General features: G+C 36.8%; 1 protein-coding gene across 7 annotated transcripts in view; it reads left to right on the top strand.

The window, feature by feature from the left end:
• The first annotated feature begins 238 nt into the window (after positions 1-238).
• The window catches only part of grb10b (growth factor receptor-bound protein 10b), an 83,423-nt gene continuing 71,632 nt past the window's right edge, over positions 239-12,029 (top strand). For 3 of the 7 annotated variants that reach the window (XM_065246235.2, XM_065246234.2, XM_065246236.2), the window contains exon 1: positions 239-343. In XM_065246235.2, the coding sequence (XP_065102307.2) occupies positions 315-343 (29 nt within the window). In that variant the 5' untranslated portion in view covers positions 239-314. Of the gene's footprint in view, positions 344-560; positions 668-1,099; positions 1,259-12,029 lie in introns of those variants that run through there. The other 4 variants (XM_065246241.2, XM_065246238.2, XM_065246240.2 and 1 more) reach the window with 2 other exon arrangements.

Raw genomic sequence — 12,029 nt, 5'->3', positions numbered from 1 at the left:
AAACGTGCTCGTGTGCACGTATAAACAAACAAATACACGCGAGGTTATTTTTAATAACACCATTGCTTAATGACTGAAGGTTACATGCTTTGTGAAACGTGTATTTGTGTACTGTTGTCATATAATGTGTGTGCGCACAGCCATGTCACGCGCTCGGCTTATTCGCGCGCGCATTGGGTCGCGCGGGGGTCTGGCCAGAGCGCGAGACGCTAGTGGCTGATGACAGGGTGGTGTTGCCCTTCAGTAGGTGGAGTCTCGGGATTTTGTGAGTACTGACAGCGTCCAGCGCGCGCACACATACCCTACTACTGTTCATGAGACGCGAATCCGCTCTGCCACAAAGGTAAGCGATGCGTTTTTACCCGTTTTTTCTTTAAAAAGCGAAAAGTTCAATACGCCTGTGGGCACTGGGTGTTAAACGGGTGTAGGTTGCCCTAGCTTGTGAGGAAATAGTGCTGAAGGGTGAGAGAGATAAGAGAGGTGTGGCCTCGAGCAGAGAACAGTGTAACTTTTTTTAATGTTGCAGCAGAGGAAACAAATATTACAGAGCAAGAATACACAACATAATAGCTATATCACGTGCAATGTATGACGTGCAATATATTAAAAATCTGAACATATAAAGCAATACCGAAGATACAGAAAACTACTAGGCTACAATTAACAGGTAGGTGCAGTATAAAACAAACAAGTCGTTACAAAACTATGTTAATCTTGTTTTTGAAAAAAAAATGCAATATTTACAACAGTATTTATTTCAAATATTAGACTATAAGGCATCTTATTCAAACCGCGCGAAAATCTCCCAGACTTCTTCCGCCGTTTACGTTTCTTTGTTAATTACAATTGCGAAGTTTATTATAAGAATTTATTTTGCTGAAATTTGTTCTTAACCTCGATGGACTGTGTTGTAATTTCATAAAAATACGAATTAAAAATAGTAGTCAACTTAAACTCTTTTCCTCATCCTGTCACGAATAAAAACCACAAGGAACTGTTCTAGGTACCGTTTAATTGTAAATACGGCACTGAGACTGAGCACGCGGTTCAATGGCAAAATGATGAAGCTTTCGGGGTGGGGCTATGGGACAGGAGTTGTTTGGTGTGTATTGAGAGAGTCAGCTGAGATACAGATAGGCTAGATCGTGCACGCTCGCATGGTCATATATTGGATATCCAGGAACAGGAGCGGTAATTCTGAAGAAGTCTGGGCATATTGAGATCACAGTGAGCGGGCAGACGCACGCAGGACACCGCGGTGAGTCTCGGATCATGAATGCTTTTAAATGTGATCACGGAGCTGCGTTTAAAGAGCAGGGCAAAGTTATTAAAGGGGTTTGAGGGAGACTCGTGCATGGCGGAGGTTTAAATGAAGAGTAGGGGGCAATTGTGTGGGGTGTGGGAAAGGTTTGTTAAACTTATCTTGTTCCCTTACGAAACTTAATAATGTATTTATTATAAAGAAAAGTATCGTAACATGTTTTATTTGTAGTGAAACCATTGATATTTTTGTAAATAATGTAATGCATCTTGATTCTCATGGACATTCACGTGTATTTAACCTTCTGACCAGATTTATAGGATTCATTAACAATAGACAAGCTTTTCCCACATGCAAGAATCCTGCAACCCTTTACTAAAATGTTTGGAACCTAACACTAGTAAATATTACAGTATACTACAGTATTTACTACAGTTTATCAATTAATTATAGTTAATACTACAAGATACTATAGTATTATTGAATTACAATACTGCAAACTTACTATGATATGCTAATAGTTTAGATTTATTAATTATTTACTGGATAACTATCTGAAGTATACTAGAATCATTTTTATGTGGATTTCTTTTAATGTAAGAAAGTTAAAATCCTATATACTTTTGTCATTGAATGTGTCCTAAATATCACCTTTACAATTTGATAATACTACACTAACTACAGAAAATAATGAACAATAAGTAGGCTACGTTTATCTGTTTAAATTTATTCACACTTGAAAAATAATGTAAAGAATTCTATTTGTTGTATTTGTTTATTCCCGTTACTGATAAAAGTGAATGCAGTATCTCTTCATATAACCCTGTATTATTATTTCCCCCGAATACTCCCTCCCTGTATATAACTTGTAAGTGTATTGGGCTTCTCTGTCTGGCCCTTGTATGTGTGCAGTAACGCAAAGACTAGGTAATTTATTTATTTAATGTGTTATTCCACGGTTCAGTTATTACATTATTGTCAGTTTTCATACTTCTGCGTCATCGTCCGCGTTGATGTGCAAACACACATGCAGACTGCTGGTAGGCAGTGTCCACGCGTGTAATCACAGTAGCAGCACGACCGTCAATGAAGAAGCAGCTTGGCAAGTTTAACCCACAAATGAAGAAGAAACAGCAGATTGTTGTGTATGATTTGAGAAGACCAGCAGTGATGGAATTAAATAAACAGCGACTAATGTTGCCGTTTAAGTTAAATCACTCATCAACTTGGCTTATCTCTAAACTCTCTGTAGCAAACAGAAATACCTAGGACGCAGTTTTTGTACACGACGGGAGGGGTTCTATTGGACCAATCACAGCACTTGCGGCCCGCATACAACTGACGCGCTGTTATAAATTTGGTGAGGTGCATGTCAGGCTATGGATAACTTACAGCGTAGACCTTACGCACGACTATAACATAGGCTTTAGACATTAGTGTTAGATTTACCTGTTCCAGGATATTTTTTATTAAACAATATTACATGGACAAATGATCCTGGACCATGAGATGCATACTGCAGAGGGAATTTATTACAGATTTTATGCCATTGACTTTTAATGGCCACTGGACTCTATTGATGCGTTCTATTCTACCTTCTGTCAGTTTGCAATTATTCAAAGTCTGTCTTGGGGCCATATTTCAATGATCTTAAGTGCATTGTCTAAAGCGCACAGTGTAAACGGGCATGTCTGAACCCACTTTTGTTAATTTAAGGACGGGGGAAATGGATTATGCCCCAAGTGCACGGCCTAAAAGGGTTGTTCCTATTTTCGTAATGAGTAATGGGTGTGTTTTGGGCGTAACGTGCAATAAACCAATGAGTCTTTAAAAGTCCCCTCTAAAAGCAAGTTGCACCTGGCGCTATGCCCAATCCCTATTTAGAAAGCGAAATTTATAAACTGAAAAACTAACCGGAGGAAGAAGATCACCAGTTTAAGATTAATGTTAAAAAATTGTGTTGCTTTTATTTGTATTGGAATTATAAGCCTTTTTCTTTCAGTCATGGAAGTAAAAATAGCAGGCTTTTAATTGCTGTAAATGTATTGATATCCTATACAATCACTGTAATCTCAAAATAATTTGCAAATATGCAAGAAAAGGTTTGTACTCTAAAAATTCAAACAAGAGATAAAGGATTTACAAACGTGAAGAGAGCCGAAGCGTTTCAGCACTCGGACAGCGCCATGGGATTTTTAAAAAGCATTACTTACAATGTTTCTCATTTCAGCATATCCACAGGTACAGGGTCATCATATACAATAAATCGGTAGGGTAGCATTTAAAAAACATTTGTTGGGGTAGCATTTAAAAAATAGATGCATTTGTTTAAAGCAGGGGTGGGGAACCCTGGTCCTGGAGGGCCACTGTCCTGCAGAGTTTAGTTCCAACCCTAATTAAACACACCTGAAAAATCTAACTCAAGTCTTCAGTATTACTTGAAAATGAAATTCGGGTGTGTTTGATTAGGGTTGGAACTAAACTGTGCAGGACAATGGCCCTAAAGGACCCAGGGTTCCCCACTCCTGGTTTAAAGCAAAGCATTTAATTACTTACCAGTCTACAGGTGATGCAGCTCTTTATGCCTTTTAACGTCTCATAATCGGTGCTCATTTATGTCCAAGAGACTCAATAATAATCTTTTACATTTTAATGCTTAAATTTTTCATATTTAAAAGCTTTTTTGTGCTGCTGCGCATCCATGTGTGTGATAAGCTAACCCGCGTTGTCGTCCTGTTTATAGGCGCATATTACTAAAGCTCTCTTTAAATAACGAAAACAATATTGTGCAATTGACTTTAGACTTAAGACCAGGTTTTAGTTGGTCAACGGCGTAGTCCATTTTAGTTGCCTCAAAATAGCAATTCGCCAACAATGTGCCTGAACACACCTCGTTTTCAGACCAGAACACCCATGGGCAAAATTGGGTGCAAATGCGTTTGCTATTTAAACAAAGTGGCGCTAAACATGAAAATGATAATTGCGCTGGGTTGAAACTAGCAAAAGACACATTGCGCTGGTTTATGATAGAGCCCTTGGTGTTAATACCCCTCGGACTTATTCGAGGACAGAACGCTATAGACCTGAGACATCACAGTTTGGCCCATGGAAAACCCTTCTGTTCATTAATTTAGCTCTCAAGTACATTGAGTAAGTGACTCATGAGGGATGATTATATTCTGTTGAGTACTGTGTGGGTCAGAGCGATCTGTCCCAGAGCTTAATGATCCCACGTTTCACCGCTTTAGGACTTACTGACAGTATAAATACACTTACTTCATCATTGCCGTGGTTATCTTTCGTCCTGGCTTGTGTTGCAACAATACACTAGGGGAAAAAAATTCAAGTTTGATATAAGGGCTTCTTTCCCCACCAGCGCTTTTAAAAAAGGCCAGCGCCAGCATTTTATGATTTTTACAAAGTTTAACTTTTATAAGTGTAATGCCTTCCAGAAAATGTTCTTCTTTAAATATATTAACATACAATATATCAAATGAAAGAAAAAACCCTCTACTCTAATTTGTTCTCTTTTTATCACCTCTCAAATATGGGTATGTTTCTTCAAAAAAAAAAAAATTGAGCAGAAAGCTGAGATAATTGCATTTTTTGTAAAGGACTTTTGATAGAAATCAGATTCAGAGTGATGATCAAAACATACACAAAGTTTTTACTGTTTTAAATCCATGCACACTTTAGGTTTTTATAAGTTGTGTAGAGCACCACCTAGTGGATAATTGCAGGAATATGGATTGCCGTAAAAATTCGTAATTGGCAGAGAAGCGTTTTGTCTAAAAGACAATATAACTCGTCAATGGCTGGAAATAGTTAAATGCTTAACAATTGCAAAAAAGGTGAAGGTGCTACACAATGCCATAGAAGAACTATTTTGGGCAAAATGGTTCCATAAAGAACATCTGAAGAACCTTTCTGTTGCACGATGAGTATAAAAAGATAAGAAAGAAATGGTTCTTAAGTAGGGATGCTTAACGATTAATCGCGATTAATCTATAGCAAAATAAAAGTTTTTGTTTACATCATATATGTGTGTGAACTGTGTATAATAATTATGTATATATAAATATGCACACATGCATGTATAACTATAAGAAAAAAATATATTTATATATTAGGTATTTATATTTATATATAATATAAATTATACATAAATATACAAATGTATATATACATGTAAACATTTCTTAAATATATACATGCATGTATCTGCATTTATTTATACAAATTTATTATATACAGTTCACACACATATCTCATGTAAACAAAAACTTTTATTCTGCTATAGATTAATCGCGATTAATCGTTAAGCATCCCTATTCTTTAGAGAACCTTTGACTGAATGTTTTTTTTTTTTTTTTGAGGCCAAAAATGGTTCTTCTGCGTCATCACTGTGAACCTTCTGTAGCACCTTTACTTTTAAGAGTGTGTCTTTGTATGATGTCTGTTTAAAAAGCATCACAGGATATAACAGGTTTAGCATGTGCAGAGCTGTAATAAATGCAGACTACTTTGCCTAATTTGAACGATTCTCATACTTCCATTTGTGTTTTCACAGTTCGGTTACTTTACGATTATGTGAATGTAAAAGTAGCAATAATAAAAAATTGATGGGTGTGTTCAAATTTAGTTCCAGGCATCTTGCTTCAATGCTTCTGCTTCTGCTTTCTTTCTAGTAAATCATAAAATTTCAGAAGTAGCCCAGTTGTAATTTTCAAATCCACAAAAAATGTTTTGCCAGTGTGTTAAGTGCCAAAGGATGACAAAAACATGAGAGTAACGTTTAAGAGAAATGTATACAAGTTTTATACGGCATGTAACTAAAAACAGAGGTTTGCTATTTTGCTTATTGCAGCAATTTATTACCTTATTGGAGACTTTCCCCCTTAGGAAAATCATTTCTTGTTCAGTCAGCAAGTTTTTTATGGCACCAGAAACTCTTTAATTATACAAATCAAACTATAAATTCAAGTAGAACTTATTGTAACGTATGATTCAGACGTGCTCATTGCCGCAGTTAAAGAAGGAGCCCAATTTCGGCCACCCATACAGCAAACTTGTGTACAAATGTAGGAACTTCACTTCCATTCATCATTCAAATTGCATAAGAGCCTTCTCCTCATTGCCCAGTGAATCGCTCATCCAATTAGCAGTTGTCCATGTTTCCAAAAGCTTTTCTCCCTGGTTGTCCATTCAGCTGTCCGTATGACATCATGCTTTCTTATAGGGCTAGAGAAAAATGCGATGTATGAAAATCTGCTAAAGGGCACGTCCACATACAATGTGCATGATGCAATTTTCGTCATTAGAAGAGTACTGTCTGGCGTACTGTAAGCGCACCGCCGGATTTTTCAAACCCTGCGTGCATTGTATGTGTAGGTCGCGCATGTGCCTACAAGAGAATGTAGTATGAAGCCAAGAAGATACATTGCATTTTGTCACAATGTGCATGCATCGTGGTAAACTAACCCTTTAGACTAGAAAATGTCCAAATTAGTTTTTTTACCCAATCATGTGTTGATACAACCCAGCATTGTTAAAAATGTGGGTTAACAGTTTTAAGGATCCAAGCCTACTGAAGTTACCGAGTTATTAGGCCACTAAGGCATATGTCTAAACTGGCAAGACCTCTGTTCATTGAGTAATATAAATAAATATTATTTTTGTTACAGTGAAGTCTCTCCCCATCCCACCTGTTTTCTCAAAGTGAAATCAAACCACACATCACTCCCCTAATGATGCAACAAAGCGTGTTTGTTTTGGAAGATAAGCTGGCAAATGGCCCGATCTTCTCTCTTTCAGTCTCTTCACTCGCTCAGCATTTGTGTGTCTTTCATAGCCTATTGTACATGTATGTACAAGTGTCTTGACACAGAGCTGTCTCTTGCGAAATAAAGCCTTTGCACAAAAATGTAGATTCTGTAGTCATCTGATATCCAGGCTTGTCTTCTCATCCTCACTTTTCTGTAGCCTGAAGATCATACACTCTTTAAAATAAAGGTGCTTTATGATGCCATAGAAGAACCTTTAACATCTGAAGAACCTTTCTGTTTCAAGAAAGGTTCTTTGTAGTGAAAACGGTTCTTCAGATTATCAAAAGGTGTGAAAGAAATGATTTTGTCAAATACACTGTACGTTCGCAGCATAAATTGCAGATTTTCGTGCGCAAAATATGCAGGGCTTGCATGATCATAATCCCTGCAATTATTGTTGCAAAAATCACATATATCTTAGCAGAAAGTTGAACAAATGTTGCATTTACTTCAAACAAATGCAGCCATGTCCCATGTTGCCATGGGAACGCTATGAAGTGACGTGATTATGTGACTAGTGAAAAGCTACAAAAGCTGCAAACAGTTTTTGCAAGTTCCCGCAGTTTTTGCAATTTTCGACAATTTCATCGCATAAAATTGCATAAATATCCCGCATATTCCATCGCATTTTTTAAGAAAATGTACCGCAAGATCAAGGATTTTTGCCCGCAACAATCACAAAAATTCGTTTTTTTGGAAGGACTGTTTTAAAGCACCTTTATTTTTAAGAGTGGTACTGTATTTATCTTTAAAAATAACCAACTTTCCATAGGTGGAGGTGTATGTACTGTTATATGATAGACAGGTATTAGATGTGGGTAATTAATGACTGACATAGATTTGGAGTCTAAAGTGAACGGTTTATCTTTAGTTCATAGTTACAATCTTCACTTTAAATCTTGACTTTAAATAATACATGCATCGTAAAAATGTGTCAGCCTATGTTCAAATTTAGTTTGTAAGTATTAGTGTAAGATATTTTAAAAGCTTCATATACAAAATCTCTTTCCACTTAGAAATGCCCAAAGCTATTCAAAAGTTGATTTCATTTGTCAATGCATTCTGAAGTATGTTGTAACACAATGCAGATAATTTATGTGCATTGTCAGCAATGCATAAACATTATTCATAAAGCAATGGTAAGAATCTCGCTGAGCAAGTTAAAGTTAGTTAAACTTATACCTAACTATTGTATCTATATAAAGCATGTGGTTTAATTACATAGATGTTTCATTTACATTTATGCATTTGGCAGATGCTTGCATTACAAGGTATAATTGTTTTTTTATCAGTATATGTATTCCCTCGGTTCTTTTGTGCCTCTCTACCAATGAACTATACAGGAGTTTTTTTACTGAGCTTTGAAAGTGTATACCTTTGAGTAAATATTAAGAGTATATTACCAAATACTACTATATTGTAAAATTGTGTTTGCTAATTCCTCTATTGTGTACAGTTTGCATTTAGATGTTAGCATTAGGATCTATTGAAAGTTAATTCTCCACTGTTGAACTGAAAAGTAAACTCTCCTCATCCATTGTGCAAAAGTTGTGGACTATAACTAAAAAAAAAAGCATGCACGCGTGTTTAAGTGCTTAGTGAATAGTGATGATGGATTGTTCCTGGCACAACTTCAACAACTACATATTGCCCAACACCATGTACTACTCACTATTCTGGCCACTATCTAAAGATGAATCAGCCCTGGTACATCTACAGAATACAGCATTTTCCTCAGGGAATTGGCTGTACAAAATCCATTTTTTCTGTTTTTATGGGTTTTCCAGTCCTCGAAATCCCAAGGAAGCATCCCAAATAATGCAGTACATCTTTCACAGTGATGTTCTCAGTTTGACCCAGAATTTGTTGAGTATTAAATTCTGTTGGTTAGTTTTATCAGACTATCTCACTAACTTTGTCAAAACTTAAGTTCATTTATTTATTTACAGAAACGTGCATTTACATTTATGTATTTTAACTCTTTCCCCGCCAGCATTTTTCATGATTTTCACAAAAGTTTAATGCCTTCCAGAAAATGCTCCTTTTTATATATATAAACATACAATATATGAAATAAAAGAACAGACCCTCTGCTTTCAAACAAAAAAATCTGTTTCATCCTACCTTCATGTGTTCTGTTTTATCACCTCTCAAATAGGTGTAGGTTTCATCAAAAACATAAAATTTTGAGCAAAAAGCTGAGATAATTCCATTTTTGTGAAGGACTTTTGATAGAGATCAGATGCAGAGCGATCTTTAAAACATACACAGACATACAGCCTAGGCCTAGGGCAGTAATTCTCAAAGTGTGGTCCGCGGACCACTAGTGGTCCGCCAAACCCCCCCAGTGGTCCGCCAAAAGATGACCTAAATTAGGCAAGTGTTTATACCAGGGCTATTCAATTGGCGGCCCGCGGGTCAGACCCAGCCCCCAAGGTAATTTGATCTGTCCCTTTATGTAGTCTGTAAAAAAGACATCTCTAGAATAAATTTAGTAAGTTAGACAACGGGCCCTACAGTTACGAGTTGATGCGCGTGCGTCTGTTTCATACAGCATGAGCTGCAGAGCGCGAGTCACGTGACTGGTGCGAGCAGCTGTGTCACGTGTTTATATTCGCGCTTTGGTCCACAAGTTCAACGCGATCGCCTCCCACGCTCGCGCCCGCGTCTCAAGACGCGATAGCTGACTGTGGTGAGTTAAGAGACCGGACTCTATGGCTGTTTTAACTTTATTTGTTGTATTTCCAGCTTTAAAACACTGCCTTTTCCGACAATTGTTGTCTGATAAGTCTGCTCAATTATGACTTGCTTATCAACAATGACATTTACGTTACATGTCTTAATAAATGAAACTGCCTTTTTTCCAAAATTCAAAGCATCGTTCACACACACAATAATGCAATTTAAAGGAGTAACAGTTCATTTGCACCACTGTATGCGTATCGTGCTGACAAACATACACCTGATTTCACTGCTCTTGCGAAATCTAAAAACATATTCTGTCTTATTAGAAGCTAGCCTAATGTTTGCCAATTATTAAGATGGCTGTTGTTGTTGAAATAGGGCTACTGTAATAATTAGCTTTGACAAAAAACTGCATAAAACAATGTTATGTTCCATGTTATAAACTTTTTTTGATATATGCACTGAAGTGAGTAAATGAGTTAAATTCTCAATGAGTGTGATATGGATCTTATTTACCTATTTAAATGTAGAATAAAGCTTAATGTCAAGCATAAACTGAAAGCAGCTAAAATCCACAGATCTATTAGTTTTGTAATGTACTAGTTTTTGTTTCATGTGTAAAATCCCTGTAATTTCAGTGATTTTGGACATTAAGGGGAATTTTTTTTCAGCATTATATTGTTACCATAGATACAACCATAGACTTCATATACCCACCACCTCAGTTTTAAACTAATGGCTCTTTGGAATGACATTAAGTGGGACCTAGGCTGTTACAGTATGTTTAATTGCAGTTTTTTTTCACATGTGCAGTTTGTCGTTCATATTAAGCTGCAACTCATTTTACATTTACTTTTTCAGATTAAATAAAATTCATTTAATAATTTCTGAACATAGCATTGCATTTGTGTTTAAAAAATTAGTTTTTGACTTAAAACAGTTGCATATTAAACTTAAATTTAGCTTATCTTTCCTATTTTGTTGTTTTTTTGGGGGCGTGTTAGAGTCAGATTCTGTTAGGTGGTCCTCAGAAAAATATTGGAAGATGAAGTGGTCCTTGGGCTGAAAAAGTTTGAGAAACACTGGCCTAGGGCAATACTACCTGGTGGATAACAGCGGTATTACAGATTGACGAGATAACTCGTCAATGGCGGGGAAAGAGTTAAAATTACTTTTATCCAATTCATACACATGACTTTCCAGGGAATCAAACCTTTTTGAGCTACAGAAAGGCTAATTTCAATCTCATGTGGGAGGAGTCAGACAGAAGGGGGTGGGGAATAGCTCATAAATAATCATGACGTGCTGTATTTGGGAAGGCCCCTTTGCCTCTGGATAGCACAGCTGGACATAAAAGTTCACATTCCAACTTCCCTCCCTACCAGATTTGCTCTTTCTCTCTTTCTCTCTCTCTCGTCCTATTTTCAGCATGTCTCTGTCTTATTGCTGCACTTTGCCCCACAAATCAATGCATCCCATTTTGCGGCTCTCTTCCCAGTACCCTATGTGGAAAGAATGTGCTCCTAGCATTCCCGAGAAGATGCTGCATTTTGGCTAATGGTCTCTGGAGTATTCCTTGGATGTTGCATGGGAATGTTGTAGTGGGCCTGGACTGAAATTCTTTCTCAGTGATGTAAATGTGTTTTAAATGGTCACAGCATGTGAAGTCATGTATAAATGTTTATATTAACCAAAAATAACTATAAAGTAACTGCATTACTGACATATACTTCTGTGTTTACTTATTTTTGTATGCGGTGGATCTTGTAAATGTCGTTTTGTCTGGATTAGTCATTTAGAATAACCTCTTTTGTGGTTATTTATGGGTATTATGGTTTTATTTATATAAGTAAAGACTTCAGGAGTGTGTGGTTGGCTGTTTTGATACAGGCAGGTCTAAAACAGGACCCAAATGTTTTCATATGCGCTTCAATTAGAAAGAAAGATAATTTTTAGACTGCAGAACACAGGCACAGTCTGGGAGTGGAGCAATTTCACCAAATACCACATGGAAGTCAACAGAAATCCCAGTGGATGTTATGTTACTGCCTCAGTATTTCAAATAGATGTCATTCATTCCATGCATTTTGACACACATTCTGTTATTTGCGCTAATATCACCCATTCACCCATTTTTTAAACCGATCTTGTGGTGTTTAAGTGTCACATTCCTTTTCAACGAGAGCCTTCTAGTCAGTGTAATGAATCTCAGTGCATACTTGGGGCATAACTGTAATGCTTTCTGCATTAAGGGATTT

Source organism: Paramisgurnus dabryanus, chromosome 13, assembly GCF_030506205.2.
Source record: "Paramisgurnus dabryanus chromosome 13, PD_genome_1.1, whole genome shotgun sequence".
Lineage (NCBI taxonomy): Eukaryota > Metazoa > Chordata > Actinopteri > Cypriniformes > Cobitidae > Paramisgurnus > Paramisgurnus dabryanus.
This window is presented reverse-complemented; position numbering and strand designations above follow the sequence as displayed.